General features: G+C 44.4%; 1 protein-coding gene across 1 annotated transcript in view; it reads right to left on the reverse strand.

Moving 5' to 3' along the window:
- The window catches only part of ROR1 (receptor tyrosine kinase like orphan receptor 1), a 174,980-nt gene that overhangs the window by 47,156 nt on the left and 110,903 nt on the right, over window positions 1–16,921 (reverse strand). Inside the window, exon 2 of the mRNA XM_063344922.1 lies at window positions 9,939–10,010. Within this exon, the coding sequence (XP_063200992.1) occupies window positions 9,939–10,010 (72 nt within the window). The remainder of the gene's footprint in view (window positions 1–9,938; window positions 10,011–16,921) is intronic.

Raw genomic sequence — 16,921 nt, forward strand, 5'->3', positions numbered from 1 at the left:
CAGTCTAGTGGCACTGGCCATTGGAAAGTCTGAGTTTTAATCCTGGCTCTGAACAGTCTTGGGTGAATCACTTCAGTTGTGATCTTTAGAAGAGCCAAAGGGAAGTAGACACCCAAAGCCAATCAAAGCTCACATGGGACTTGTGCAACTAAGTCCTTTTAAAAACAGCCTTAAACCTTTTGGCTCAATCTCTCCAGCTATAAAGTGAGGATAATAATCCCTCTTACATCATGGGGAGGCTGTTATGTACATTAATGAGATAATGCTCGTAAAGCACTTTGAAGGTGAAAAGTGCTATGCTGGGATAAGCACTGTTATTATATTTTAAGTTAAATCTCAGGGTTTCAAGAATATAACAAAAGCCGGTCCATATTTTAGAGTAGCACTCTATAAAAACATTGTGGAAACGTTTTAATTTACAGAAGTATGGGAGAATAGCCTGAAAAAGTTCTAAATAAAATTTAGCCCACCTATAATTTAATAATAGTCAAACTGATTTTTTTTTTAATTTGTAAAAACAATTTACTGCTGGGCCCAGACCCTGAATGCCAAGTTTCAGCCCACAGAGATTTTTTTTTTCTTAATGGCTGAGTTATAAACCCTTGAAAAATGCTGACAGCCCCTTTGCTATAGCAGCACTAGCGGGTGCCCTATAATGAACTTTTAAATGACTTGAGATAATATCTGGAAAGCCAAGCCTGAAATATATTTCTGGTTTTGAGCCGTTGCCAATGCAAACACAACACATCATAAGTCATCTTCATGATTCTAAGCGCATAAATTGGAGACACTGCATATAAAATCCAAATATTAGGTATCCTTCATAGCCAAACTTTTTGCCGGTTTGATGTTACAGAACAGCAACAGCTGTGCAAGGACCAAATGTAGTGAGTTCCATGTCTCGAAAGAAGAAAAGTGTGTGTATTTCCACAGCTATGCCTTGACATTGTTAAATAGGAGCCTGCCCGGTTGCAATAAATCCTGAAGTATTCTACTACTTTTAAGTGGAACCCAGGTGGCTTTCAAAATAAAAGCTCGTCCTCTCTGGCCAAGGAATGTTAATCTCCTCTGTGACCACACGGTTACTCTATCTTAAATTACCAAAGACACATCTTAGAGCAGTAACACCCTCTTTGCTTGGAGGAGGATTTGCTGGCCACAGTGAGACCTTTTTTCCCCCCAAGCACCATGTGTGCTCTGTGGTTCTGATTTCACTAGGTGTTTAAAGCACGATGGGGATGCAGGATTAGACCCCAAAATGGTCATTTTATGAGAAGAATTGCCGTTTCATTTATCCTTTTCTTTATGCCCTTCTGATCTTTCAGAATATTCAAAGAAAAGTTAAAATTAAAGTCTCCATTCAAGCCACCGCAAGCCCAAAACCAGCTTTAATCCAGGTGCAACAGAGAGGCTGCTGTACCAAGTTACCTCCATTAGAGACGTGTAACAACACACTTCTCTGGAAAGGAACTTCTCCAAACCTGTGGGGACACCGTTTTCCAGTGGCTGGACTGGAGAATAAGTTAAATTCTAGATTTGAAAACTCAAATCTGTGTTGCAACAGGTAAAGCAACCACCTGACCTGGTCGGAGTAAGGCAGTTGGGACACCAGTCTTAGAGACTGCTCATTGCGTTTATCTTTCTGCAGCAAGAGGTTTAGCAGCTCGCCGCTTCTTTGCCAGAGCATACACTGGCAAAAAGAAATGCAAAAAGTGTCTCAGTCGGTGCCTGCAAGATGGTTAAGTCTAAAGATTGGTAACGTGAAGAGTTTATTTAAAGGGAAAGAGCCTGCTAGGTCCATCAGAGGGTCCAACAGAGGCTGCCCGATTTAATATATCAGCTTGCAAATAGGCATTTTCATTCATTCAGAGTTCTGGATTACCCACATTAATCCAGTCTGATGCTGCACTTGGATGCGCCCCATACTCACATGTATCGGCATCACCACTGAGCTCAGACTGTTGGAAATTTTCTATATGGAACCGTTCTCTTTGGAGGAAGTCAACAACGCGGAGCCCACCCAGCCTGAAGACGCTGGAGGGGCTTGCTGGTTGTTCCATATGTTCAATCAACTTGAGTTTTAAGCTATTCCAGTTCAGCTATAGAAGGAACCAGGAGGATTTCTGACTGAAGTGTGGCCATAGACAGAGCACATACTTCAGGGTTGGAAAAAGGATTAACCATTGATTACTTGATCTGCCCATAACTCACAAAGGAAGACAACTCCCGGCAGGTCCAATCTGTGGGTCTGACCAACAAACCCTGACCAACAAACCCCCCTTAAAGGGGCAAAAGAAAGACTCCTGCCTGGAATTTCACTTATTTAAAATGAATAAAAGTAGAGGAATGACAGTGGGAGGAAAGGGATACTGCACTCAACCCACGATTTAGCAACCCATATGAAGAATATCAGAGTTAAAGAAGTCCAGACGATCATAGGGAAATAGTCAACATCAACTGTCTTGGGACAAAAGGAAATATTCTACTGCCTTTGCTTGCCTGGCTTATTTTCAAACGAGTTTCCTCAGCGATGTGTATGTGCAAGACTCAATTCGGGATACGCACTGCAGCTGTCTGTTGGGTTTTCCCTTCCCAGACACTATCTAGAGGGTTTAGTGCCACTCGAGGATAATTTACTGAACCGAAACAGGCTGACCACTGCCTGAGGCTTTACGCCTTTTCAGATGTCCGTAGCTGACACTGGCTTTGTTTGGGATTCTCAGAATTAATTGCTACTTTCTGATAATTAGCAGCTTTGAGATTGCCTTGGGCCATAGGCAGGGAGGGCTTTCGGAGGGAAACTGGAGCACAAGATGCCCGTGGGCTTCCAAAAAATTATCTGGGGCTGAGCACCTGAATCCCATTGCTTTTGGATAGGAACTGGACAACTCACTGCCCTTCCTGCCTATGTGAATTCTTAATATGCATTTGAGAGTCCACATCTGCCTCCCCCTTTATGAGTCAACTTTCAGGTTTGAGGACAGATGTCTTGGTGATAGCTTTGACGCTATAATCTGGCAAGGGGAAATGAAGCTTTTCTTTACTCAGGAACCAGTTTTATAGCACAAGTAGGAAGCTTCTAAACTTTATCACAAAAAAAAGTGATTTGGAATAGGTAAACAAATGTCCGTGTCCAGCTATAAACCCAACTACTGAAAACCATCAAGGGATTTTGTTGTCACTTTAGAAGCTGCTCTGCACTAAAAAGCCACGTACAAAAACTCAAGCTATTAAGGGAAGGGTGTATAGAAAGGTATGTGCCTTAAGATTAATGCTGCAGAGTCAAAGAAAAGCTGTTATTTTTGACATTTTGACATAGCATCACTTTAGGATCTGGTTCTTATTAGCCCTTTCTGTGCCTTTTAAAGGTCTATTTTTTTTTTAAACCAAAAATGTCAGGAAATTTGGAACAGAAACTTACAATAAAACACGTCCCTTGACCCTCTGATCTATCAATCTTTCAAATAAACAAAGATAGCTGGATGAGCCAGGAAAAGGTTATTATATATAGTTACCTTATGCATAATGGTCAGATATTCACCGCACAAACTCAGGTTGTATAAAAAATCCAATGCAAGCGAAGCATTTTGTGAAATATTTTTGCCATGAATGCCCAACGTTACACGGGGTGGTTTCTTTTTCAGGTTGTATTCTGTGACCTTCAAATTTCACACCCTGTATTATTTATAAATGAGACATTGAAGAAACACAAATTCTCAAATAAAAACGTACACTCCGTCAGTGGAAAAGCAAACAAAAGGAGCTAATGTACTGTGGCTAAAAAAATTTTCAAACAAAGTAGCAGTAATTTACTGCCTCGCTACTAACGGGACCCCACAAATAGAATCAGAATCCTGAGCCCCATCAGGGGAGCTTGATTTACCGAATATCCCCCAGATAATAAAGGAAAATAAAAAGGTAAATTGTGCATAAACGTGAAAGCTGTAATTCTTCCCCTTTCACCACACGTATCAAATTCGCGTCCAGTGATTTCAAAAGAAAATCTGGAAATCTCTAAAGAACTGGGGCCAAAGTTAGGAGGCCTCGATCCACCTGGTTTTCTCCACGTTTGGTTTTGTTTATGTTTTTTAAGATGTAGTTTGCCTAAGAGTCAAATTCTCCCTGGGATATCAGAAAGATTTTCCCTATAAGAACTCACGGCCAGGTCATTTCTCTGCCTGGAAAGACTTGCCAAGGTGATAGCTTTAGCCTGCATTCACCAGTAAGGACAGCAAGGTTTGCATCACCCCTCAGGAAGCCCCCAGACCCAAAGGGTCCATCAGTGGCGTGTACCCACCGGGATGTCCTGCAGCCCCTTCTGCACTCTGTGACCTCCTCTTGTGCTGTGGCTGCCGTCCATCCCACCCTGCCAGGGGATGCTCGGCCCACGCAAGGATCTCCAAGAAGTTAATGACACGCAGTCCCATGCACAGGGTAGTGGAGCAAACACTGCAGCTCTCCCACCGCTTGTTTTGGCCTTCCACAGATATTTTCTGCTCTGGAACCCCAGACCATCCCAGGGGATGGATGCTTGCCATAAGTGATCCTTGTATTGATATCACAGAATCACAGAATGGTTAGAGTTGGAAGGGACCTTAAAGATCATCCAGTGCCACCCCCTGCCCTGGGCAGGGACACCTCCCACCAGCCCAGGTTGCTCCAAGCCCCGTCCAACCTGGCCTTGAACCCCTCCAGGGATGGGGCAGCCACAGCTTCTCTGGGCAACCTGGGCCAGGGGCTCACCCCCCTCACAGCCAACAATTTCTGCCTCAGGTCTCCTCTAAACCTACCCTTCTTCAGGTTAAAACCGTTCCCCGTTGTCCTATCACTCCTTTCCCTGATCCAGAGTCCCTCCCCAGCTTTCCTGGAGCCCCTTGAGGGACTGGAAGGTCCCCCCGGAGCCTTCTCTTCTCCAGGCTGAACCCCCCCAGCTCTCTCAGCCTGTCCTCCCAGCAGAGAGGCTCCAGCCCTCCCAGCAGCTCCGGGGCCTCCTCTGGCCCCGCTCCAACAGCTCCGTGTCCTTCTGCTGTTGGTGCCCCAGGGCTGGAGGCAGCGCTGCAGGGGGGTCTCACAGAGCGGAGCAGAGGGGCAGAATCCCCCCCTCGCCCTGCTGCCCACGCTGCTGGGGATGCAGCCCAGGATGCGGTTGGCCTTTGAATACTTAAGGATAAATCCCATCTTAACCTTAAACCACTGACTGATTTGGGGTGCATTTTGTAAAATCCTGCCTCTTGCTGCCAATCTCTCCAGGGAACGTTGGCTTCCCGTATAACGCCACAAGACTGCTAAGTGCTGCTGCAGCAGTGACCGCAAGGTCTATGCCACACAGATCAGCTGTGAGCGGTGGGGAGCTCAAAGCCCAGGCTGGGGATCACGGATGTCTGGAAATGAAAATGGTTCCCAAGCCCTGGGAATTCTAACGTTTTATGCTTGTTTGCCAAAGCAGACAGGCCATGAAAAGGGAAAGGAAAACAGGCAGTATCTGCAAAAACTCACGCTAACAGCTCTTCTTTGGAAACTGAAGGACCAAGTGAAGAGCTCCTGGGAGGAGGAGGAGATACCGGCAATGTGATAACGTGCTGCACCCCAACACTGGTGTCCTCAGCTCTGGCTCAACCACAGCCAGGACACGTCCTCACACATGGTCAAGGAGCTGCCATGGTGGAACGAGCTCCTGAGGGGCTTGCAGGCAGGCATGGGGGGACCACGCTTTCCCCCTGATCAGAGGAAGCCACAGTGACAGCATCATCCTCTTACCAATCCGATAGAGAATCCTATTCCAGTGAACATTCACTGAAGTTGAATTCTACTTACAGTAAAAAGAAAACAGTATTTCAAAGCTGACTCTTTCTTGGCAGAGACTCCAATACTATCTTTGCCTAAGGATGAAGAGCTCCCAAACAATTCCTCTGCTGTACCAGATGTAAACAGGCGCTCATTCAAACTCAGGCCTAACTATTTCTCTGTAAATAAACTGACATCTGACAGAAGGAAAAGCCTACCCATCCACAATCATTTTTGTGGAAGAGAAGCAGGTGAATGAAGGACTCTTCACCTTTTTAAATAAGAATCAGGGAAAAGAAGAACTCATGGTAAATCGGAAGCCTTCTCAAACAAAGAGCAGGAACAGGAATCATAGAATCATTTAGGTTGGAAAAGACCCTTGGGATCATCGAGTCCAACCATCAACCCCACTCTACAAAGTTCTCCCCTACACCATATCCCCCAACACCACATCTAAACGACTCTCGTCGTTTAGAGCTCGTCCCGTGGTGTAAGGGGAGAGAGGGGAGGCAGTGCAATGAGAAACCAGAGTGCTCCCTCGCCTGCTGGCACACCCCAAAAAAGAGTCGCATTACAGAACAGAGCACGGACACTGAAAGCCGGCACCAGGGCAGAGCGTCCTCGTGAACTCCGCTTACTCCCGCTTTCATCTGGCCCTTTTTGTTTTGCCTCAGATAACGCCTATTGCCACAGCTGATGTCAAAAAATTTCCAGATAAGGAAGTTGCTTCAAGCCACCTAAGAGCGAATGGCCGTGCCACGGCGAGCATCGGGAGCGGTTACAAAGCCTGGTGCAATGGGGCCATGTAGGATCTTCTCCAAGGAGCTCCAGTCCCCGCTGGACATCTCCCACCCACCGAGCAGTCACAGGCTCCCCCAGCCCGAGGGAAATCTCAGCTAGTAACTTGGGGGTGAAAAGCATCCTGCCACCGACCCCCTGAGACAGGTCTTTTCCTACCACCAGGGCCCCCGTATTTTCCCTGAAGTTCACTTATTCCTCCTTACATAATTAAATATTTATTAGATCACATTTCCATTTCTTTTTCCCTCGTGGCATTCCCTCTGCACGCCATGATTTACCAGTCAGAAAAGAGAGAAACGCTCATAGCTAAATTTCTCCCATTTAAAAAAATGATTATTTTTTATTTTTTATGCACAGTTTGTTTGTTTTTTTAAGGTTATGGTGAGAAACCACCTCCTCCCTCCCGTCAATCGTTGCTTTCAACAGCTCTTCACGGGTGGCTGCGTCTCTTTTAAATTCATTTCCTGTTAAAAAGAATAAACAGGCAACTGTTTAATGCTGTCGATTTAGCTTATTTAATAGAAATTGCAACCTGAATAGGGCTCAGTTGTAAGATAATCACTGCAGAACCCACCGAGCTAGGGAAAGTACCATATTAAGTGATTATTTCAAAATGCAGAATATTGCTTAGCGAGACGATGAGCTCTTCCTGCTTCCCAAACACAGGAGATATTTGAGGAAGAGATGCTCATTTCCAAAAGGCATCAGGCAGAGGTAGAGCCACTTAATGCGGACGGCCATTTAATTGGGAAATTTGGCTGGAAACCACTTTCATGTGGTGAACTTAATAGGCTTTAAAATGAGTTTTACTGGGACGCCTGCGTGACCTCATGGCTGACTGCAGCAAAGACAAGTGGATGTTGATTTCTTGAGATGCTTGTTTGCAAAAGAAAGGGAAACGAAGTGCGTGCCTAATTTTCTCCTCTGAGGTTTCCACTCACCAAGCCAGCATGCGCTGCAGTGTATTTGGCTTTATACAAGCAAGGGTTTCAAAGAGCTTTAGTAGAACCAGTAGCTCCCACATTAAAGCCCTTGCTTCTCTCTTAGACAAGACAAAACGTGTGCGCATTTCTTTGCTCGTAGGCACACCGGGAGAATCCACCCCTCTGACTAAGCTTTTCAGGCAGCAAACGCATTTTAATCACATATGTAAATCCATGTTTAGGTAAGCTTACAGCAGTCTAAATGCTAATCAGGTCGAGCAAAGGGGCCGGTAATCCCCCAGGAATGAAGGATTCAGCCCAACAAGTGGTAATTGCCACATTCCAGGTGGATTAGAAGCGTGAAACTTCATTTTACCTGTTTCTGACAATATAGCTCAGGAACAGGTGCCGTGGAAGTAAGGCGGAAAATGGTTTAATTGCTAATGTAGAGGCCAGGCTCAGCGCTGGCAGAGAAAGCGTAAGCTTCACTTTGGGCAGTAACGTGACTCAACATCCAGGATGGTGGCAGTCGCCCCAAGTGTTACCTCTGCTGCCTCTGGAGCTGCTGCTTTCCAACAGAGCCGGCACACTGGCAGCCAGGGTGGGACATCTGAACCCTGGCTGATAGACCCTGGTGTGGAGAGAACTTTGAATAAAGCAGACACCAAAGGAGGGAGGAGGTCCGTGCTGTCACCAAGAACCTCTCCCTGTTTCCCAGCCATGTCAATGAAACCACCTGGGGGACATGCCACTGAAAAAAAAAGGAGCATTTGAACTACCAGCTGAGAGAAAGCCTAACCAAAATATGGGGTAAAAATCAGCCTGGTCCTAAGAAACCAGTCTACACAAAACCTCCCATTAAGAATAACAACAAAGAAGGTACTGAGGGCTATTTTTCAGCACAGATCAAGTACAATTTACTGTAAAATTACATTATCTTCACTATCTCTTCTGTACCTTCCCCTCTATCTAGGTTTTGGTTGGAGACGCAGCTTTTCCTGCAATATATAGCAATCTATGGGCGCTTTACCAATTGAACCCGTGGGCTCACACTGGAGAACAAAGAATGTATCACCAATGATCATTTGCAAAAAATATTTCAACCACTTCTACAAAGTGCAACCATGTTTTCTCCTGTGATCATGGGCTGGGTTCCTAGAGAAAAAACTACCCTGTAGGTTAGTAAAGGTTGCTTGCTAATGCCACTTATGTATTTCTTACCTTTTAAAAGCCAAACAATTAAAGAAACATAGAGGCATCCTGTTTGGGAACCACTGCCCTTGGTCCTCTGCAACTTTGGGACATTCCCAATGCACAGCCCAGACCCACAGACCTGCCATGGGCACCTGGATAAATCACTGCAGTGGGATAAGACATCTCTTCTGTCAAAGCCGCCTTTCAGCAATTTGCTGCGAATCAGGAATCCTCTGCTTAAGGACTACATGCTTTTCTCCCTTTCCCACCAGCAAGCACAAGCCCTTTGACTTTCGTCTTCTCCAACATGTCCTGGATCACCAGAAAGTCCTGCGCCTTCCCCGGTGGGAAGGCAGACATGAAAGAGTCAGCCTTGCCTTAAAGTACCCAGAACTACGTATTCTCTTCATACATTAGCACAGAAAGCATATTTATGCTTACACATAAAACATTATGAACACATGTTCATAAAAAAAACATTAACAAAATACAGACAAAAACATATGGAAAAACCATCTGTGGCAGAACTCCACGATGGGAAATTTCAGTCCAAATAGTTAACGGTTGGCAAAGTTATAAGCAAATGAAAAAACTGGTTGACAAATTGCACAGTTAGTGTGGCTAACAGCATCCTCCGCTCTGAACGTTACGTCAGAAGCATTTCAAAGACGAGATTGACTCAGGAGCTGCAGGCCACCACCTCGCAATAAGGGCTAGAGGAAACGAAGCAATTTGGCTTAAATAATTTGTGGTGCATAATTTACAAAATGAAGGCGAATGTGAAATACATCCCTTTTTTTGCAATACGTACCCTTCAGAGAGCTCCAAATCACACATAATTACCACCTGCAAATGTATTTTCCCCATCCATTCATTTAAAGCCTCAAAATTTCATAATAAAACACATCGAGGCAAACTGCCTGCCTGATGCTTGTTAATTTTGAGTTCAAATCCTAAGATCACCAGATAAAACATCAAGCAGTTCATAAACCAACAGAACTCACATCTTGAAATATTTTTAACACGTGGAACATTTTACTAGTACAAGAAACGAACACAGCATCCTCCAGAAATCACAGAACCACACGTAATTAAATGTCAAATGATCACAAGGCAAAAAAAAAGTTTATCTTAAGTGCCCCCTCACCTCTTTGCTCGCTAATTTGGCCAAGTCAAGAAGAAGAATTGAGATTTTTGAATAATCTGTTATCACTTTTTTTTTTTCTGTCCACTTACCTTTATCTAATTCACTTGAGATGTTCCATGACGACGTAGGCATGAAATCAGCAACAACTGATGAATTTGCTCCTGGAAAGGGAAAACAGAAAGAAAAAAAAAAGATGCTGTTAATATATCAATTCTGTATCATCAGGAGTGTAAGAGGCATTTATAAAGTTGCTGTCGCAGTAATAAAATTATTTGAAGAACAGCAGCTATTAAAATGCACTCGACGCTCCGTGCTGGCAGGCTGAGACATGTGGGCAGCAGAACCAGCGAAGTGGAAAAAGGCAGAGGGCCAGCGCTGGAGTTTGTTTTGCAATGCTGTCACTGGGAGGCCTTGTGTTAATTAAGCAACCAATCTCTGAGATGTATTTGGCCCACCTTGAAATCCCTCCACATGGTTTATAGAGGTAGAAAGACTCCGCAGTGCCACAGCTAAGAAAAACACCAGCGCTATGAGGTTGCCGAACATGTTATCTATTAACATTTACAAGCGATTTTAATCCTGCAAACCCGCGCGCACAAGAAGAGACGCAGTTTATGCGCTGAAGTTAATAGGGCTACTTGTATGAAAAATCTTGCTACGACTCTTGTAAACACAGGCTGGAAAGACTGAGCTGATCACCAGTAGCGTTTTCTCGTTGCTATGATGTTTTTTTCCCTTTTCAAGAAAAAGTTGAACGGTGACTTTAGTCTTCGCTTATATTTTTACCTTTTTTTTAACACGCAAACATGAAGTCGTACGGAGGATGGTTTTAAGGGAACTGCCAGCGTCATTCCAGCCCCAGCTATAGGTCACGGTAAAACACCTCCCCGTGTCTGAACATCGATGATTTCATCAAAAACCCCTGCCAGGACCCTGGTGTGTAACTGCCGCAGTAGCACCCCCCACACCTCAAGGGGCACAGTATCCATGACGGTTTTTGGGCTCCCTGAGGGTCTTTGCAAAATCACATTCAGCAGCGGAAGCCCATGGTCCCATGGCGAGGGGGAATCACTGTCCCCCGTAACAGCTGACCCACACGCGCCTTATGAGGCTCTGGAGGCACCTGGGAAGGATTGCTTTTGGAGCGCCATCTCCGAGTCAGCCCCCAGGGATTAATACACATATATAGGAGATTGAGTGAGTGATGGTGGGGAGGGTGGGAAGAAGGGGTGTGCACACACATTACATGGCACGGAAACACACTGCACCTCCTAATTCCCTGAGTCCACCCAGCCCCAGGAAACCTGACCTCCACAAGGAGGAGAGCGATGCTGGACAGGAGAGCTACGGCACTGAACGTGGGAGTGAATTTCAAATAAAAACAAGCAGGTTTTATTTGAAATTAGCACCCGAGCTGAGTGAGATGCTAAAAAGCCTCCCAACAAATGAACACCCTGTGGCCCAATTCTGCAGCCCGGCTGGGCCCCCGGTGCCGGGTGATTTCAGTTGGTCCCACAGGTGCACGGCGAGCGCAGAGTCGGGATGCTGAGCATCAGTGGGATCCCAAAAGAGAACAGGACTATTTTGAAGTATATTGTTTGAATTTTGACACCATCCCTGTAGCTTGTTACCAGACATCTTTTAACTACAAAGCAATTTCACTCATAAAACTCTGGCAGTGCAAGGACATCCAAAGATATTCTGCGCTTATTTGACCAGTTAGCAACTATTCTATTTCATTAACAAATCACGAGAAAATTGTAAACACAAAGTCATACAAATGCATGAAGCTGTTAAGTTCAGATACAGCCACTACACTTTTTATAAATATCATCTTTCTTAAAAGCCCACCTGGTAGCAGTGCTTATTTAAGACTCTGTCAAGTATTTCCAATGTAAACACGGAATTTGAAGGCATTATAACTCACCTACGAACACGGTCCCTGGCCTGCGCAGATATGCAGGGCAGAAACCCACTGACGGGGACCAATCCTGAGCCCATGTAAAATGGCATCGCTCTGAAATCAGCAGTGACACCTGTTTACACAAGCTGAGATTTTGGCCCACTGTGTCCATCCCTCCTCATTCTTTACTTTTTAACAGTTGAGCTTCTTACCTAACCCAACTGTTAGGGACCTCGTGGCTGAAAGATCTGCAAGGTTTAAGGAAAACAAAACGGATCCAGCGCTAATATCATCATGGTGACTGTGATTGTGGTCGACGGATTTGCTCTGACGCTAAAACTGAGATGTGGGGTAGGTGACAAATAACCAGTGGCCAAATGCTGACCAGGACCTGGTTGGTGTCAGGCTGGTCCGGGAGGTTGGGATGCTCGATCTTCTCTGCATCCCCTGGCTCTGTCCTTCCATCCCTCCTGCCCAAAAAAAAGGGGCAGCTCCTGTAGGCTTGTGGTGAAACCCCTCCAAGAGAGGGATCTGAGATGTTATTGCCTCGCACACCTCCCGATGAGACCAAACAGGTTCATCCCTTCATCTCTAGGCACCACTCAAACCCATGGGCAATAGGTTCCGTCCTTCACACTGCTCACACATTTCCAGTTTAGCACTCGACAATATATTTTCTGTAGGAAATATTACTTTTGTTCACCTGCAAACACTCTACTGTTAAGAGCCCACTAATAAACCACATTCTGCAAACAGCTAACACACATTAACCAAAATGAAAAAGTACTAACAAATGAAATGACAAAATGCAATATTTTACTATTTAAAACTCCAGAGCGCATTAATGTTTTCTTAAACAGGCTTTTAAAACATGACCGTAAATCTCACTGAACAGACATCCATCACATTATCTACAGAAGAAACCACATCAGAAGACCAAATTTTACTATTTGTGAGATAGTTCTCCAGGCAGGTAAATGGTAATTTTTTTATATTCCTGAATTAAAGCTCCAATTTGAGAGCAACGTCCTACTGTGCCCTTGGTGAACATTTTATTTGACTGAAAGGAACATGCAGGGCAGTTACACAGCTTGGGAAGTTACCATCAATTCAAAGTTAATGCAGAAAACAAAAGCATCCCAGAAAAGTCCACAAGACATGCATGAATTTAATTTCTAGCTGCGATGACTTTGGACTGCTGCGCATGGAAGTGAGAGCAGTGATACCTCTCTTTGGAAAAACGATGTTATAAGCTTCAGGCCAAATCCAAAGCACGCTCTGTCAGAAGGTGAGCTCCCAGCCAGCCCATGGAGAGAGATGAGTCATGGATGGGAGGAGGATCAAAGCCTTGTCAGAGCAAATTCATCCTTCCCCTGCAACCAAACCCACCTCCTGCTCCTGCCCGATCCTCACTCAGTTACTCTGCCTCCAGGAGGAAAACGTGTTTAAAAAAAATCAGACTGGGAATGAGTAGGACTTTTCTACCTTTTGGGACCCACCATGTGCTAGTGGGTCAAAGAGCTGGAGCACCAAGAAGGTCACCCCAAATGCAAGACACCTACAGCTATTCCACCCACCACAGCTCGGAGGAGACCAGGGAGCGGCGCTCAGCATCCATTACTCCACTGGGTGATGGATTCCCCTCACTTCACTCACACATCCGACCTTTAAACTCCCATTAACCAACTGCTCCCTTCATCCTCTAAATCCCATATACGGGATTTACCCACCAGAACAGGCTTGTCCACTTGCTGTCACTGTTAAAAAAAAAAAAGGAAAAAAATTCTGCCAATAAGATTTGCTTTGAAAAGAAGTCAACCCGAGAAATGGGATCAGCAGAGAGAACCATTATCCCATTACGATTTTATGTATAGATGAAACCATTCCAGATGAATGATGAATCTTATCCTTAATACTGGAAAGGTAAGTATCTGTTCAAATCTCTATCGCTATTAAGAAAACGTTGCTCTTAAGTTAATGAGAAATCACAGCAGTCAATTATAACCCCTGTGAAAAGCCAAATAAAGTGTATTCAAATACACTCCCCACAGAGAAGCTGGCTAACATCTGATTTTAATACCATATTGCATAAGTGCAGAGTGAATTTCACACAAGCCAGTCCTTTTAAAGCCTTTGTGATTAAATAAACTTCAATAAGGTTTACAAAAGTCTGCCTCTGAAGAAAAACTACAGAGCTAGTGCTTATCGCCGGCACACACTACTGCCTCATTTTCTCACCAGAAGCAACCATTACTCAGGGCTCCAGTGTTTGGACTGTCACACTCACAGACCCATCAAAAGGACGGGGCAGCCTCGTCCCCTGGCCACAGAACCAAAGAGAAGATCCAGGCCCCGTGCCCAGCCTAATTAATATCTCTACCTGATGCATCTGTAACGCGAAGTAAAGAGAATGTAAGTCAAAACAGGAAGAAGGGAGATAATGAAGATGACACTAAACCCAGAAATGATTGAAGATTTTAATGGGGAATAAATCTGCTATATAGAAACAAAGCAGAGAGCAAAATAAGTCTAAGAATGTGGATATTGCAAGGCCCTACAAGCAATGCACGAGGTCCGTACGGCTGCTGAGCGCAGGAACGTACACATCCAGTAGAAGTCTTGCCTGGGACAGGATTTCTGCTCGCGTGGCGAGATGAAAACCCCAGGTCGTGCAGGAACCCCCCTTCTTAAGCTGGAGATATGTCTAGTTAAAACATGCAAACAAAAAATTCAAAGTGTCTCCTTAATGGACATCCTCTGTCTTACTTTTTATCTCACCAGTGGGTCATTCTATACCCTAATTAGTAACCTAATTATATAGTTACATATATAATTGTAAGTAATTTTTTCTGATATAAATATGAATGTGACTGCAATGTATGCAATTCAGATCTCGCTGCACAAGACCCAAAATAGCAAAAAGAGCAAGGAGGTATTTAGGGCACGCATGGGGTTAGAAGTCTGAGTAATAAGATAAACTACACAAAATGAACGTTTAAACTAAATTAAAAAAAAAAAAAAAGTTTTCATTTGCAAATCTCTTTCTGAAGCTGTGTAGAAAGCCTACCCCGAGTGAGACTTGTTATCCTGTGAAGGAATTTGCCTAAGGAAGTGATAAAATCCCAATTTTGCGAGACACTAAAAACAAGATTGGGCAAGACATTACTGCAGACACAGATGGGGAGCTACCCCACGCCGTCAGGAGGGTCAAGACAGGACAACTTAACAGGAGATTCGGGCGCAACTATTTTGACCAAATCCTGGATGAATATTGTCATAGAAGCAGATCTACAAGAATCATCAATGCCCCTGAAAGAGGCGAGTAAAAAATCTGCGGAAAATAGATTCTTCAGCTATCCTGCTTGGATATAACATCAGGAAAACAGGAATCGTAGATAAAGTTATACAGACTTAGAGCAAAACCTAATTATACTAAGTGCTCAGTATTTTTTGCTTTTCTGCACATTCCAGACCGACGCTTCATCTTTCTCTCTGTCTAGTTCCTACCTGACTGATCTCTTCCAGGATCTTCCCACAGATATGCCTCGCGGCTGTTTTTCTTCTCTGTCGTATCTCCCTCATCTCCCTTTTTTTTGCCTTTTCTGTTTCACTGATCCTTTGTAAGTTCCCCACACATTTTCATCTGATCTCCCAAGACACTACGTTTTGCAATCACCAGCCTATCCACAGCCCACCCTGGAGGTGCTGAAGGAAATCTAGACATACTTTCTGCAGACTGTAATGGATACGACCTATTATTTAGTAATTTTCTTGTCTGTTTAAAAATTGGCACCATCCTGAAATTTCCATAATATACACCTCAAATTTTGCTTATATCTTTAAAGCGCGAAAGGATTTGCTTTTCATGACATCAGTATCTCTGCGCAGCAGTAGACATGTCTGCGTTATACAATTCTTGTGTTTCAAAAGGAGGTAGGAATCACAGAAAAACCTCCGTCAGTTGAACGAGGCAAAACTTGTTGATGGGAAATTGTGGAGAGCGTTTCTGCTCTTCAAGTAAGGCAGGTGGCTCTCAAGGAGAATATACTGCCTTTACTCGTATGCAATACCATAGGTCAAGGACAGATCTTCCACTGGGTAGTTGTGAATACAGCAATTTCGGTACACAACGATGTGTAAAAGACATGGTGTATATATAGTTTACAGCAAACAGCCTATGTTAAAAATATACTCCTGCAAAGAGACTCAACCTTCCACGTTCAAGTGAAGCTGCTGGCCTTTCTACTGCTGTTTTAAATATTTTGAAAGAGGCTACAAATTATATGCAACAAAAACTGCCGCAGAACGGACAAGATCTTATCCATATCTAAAGGGCGGGGAGCAAGAGGATGGGGCCAGACTCTTCTCAGCGGTGCCCGGGGACAGGACAAGGGGCAATGGGCACAAACTGGAACTCGGGAAATTCCATCTCAACATGAGGAAAAACTTCTTTACTTTGAGGGTGGCAGAGCCCTGGCACAGGCTGCCCAGAGAGGTGTGGAGTCTCCTTCTCTGGAGATATTCCAAACCCTCCTGGACGCGTTCCTGTGCCACCTGCTCCGGGTGACCCTGCTCTGGCAGGGGGTTGGACTGGATGCTCTCCAGAGGTCCCTTCCAACACCCACCACTCTGTGATTCTGTGATTAACTAAGATCTATGCGGTAAGCAAGATGAAATGCTGCATGATGGCATGTCTCCTTCAGACGTTTAAGATTAACTAGTTAGCTCTACTCCACCTGGTTGATGGAGCCACTCTATGGCTGATAAAGCAAATGCAAAGCTGGTTCTACCAAAACCTTGCATGGGCAGATCCAAGAGATAGGGTTTACCAGATGATTCCTGCAGAGTTCACAACTGCTGCCATTGCTGTGTCAGAAACCGTGCCTTCTGCTGCCAAAGGACCCTCTGGAGCTCTTCAGGCCGCTCCATGCACACAGGGGCAGAGATGATGCTGCACGATGCTAATAACTTTCAAATGGTTAATTTTGTTCACATTCTTAGAATGGAAAACTTTCAAGCATATCTATCTGTGATTTATGTGTACTGTATCATTATTGATAGCCTGGGGTAGCTTAACAATTGGCATTAGATAGGGAAATTTTCAACACCAACGAACAATTTAAGCTCTGTGGATTTCAGATATACACTACATTAATTTTCAGCTTCAAA

This window comes from Chroicocephalus ridibundus, chromosome 8 (assembly GCF_963924245.1).
Source record: "Chroicocephalus ridibundus chromosome 8, bChrRid1.1, whole genome shotgun sequence".
NCBI classification, from domain to species: Eukaryota; Metazoa; Chordata; class Aves; order Charadriiformes; family Laridae; genus Chroicocephalus; species Chroicocephalus ridibundus.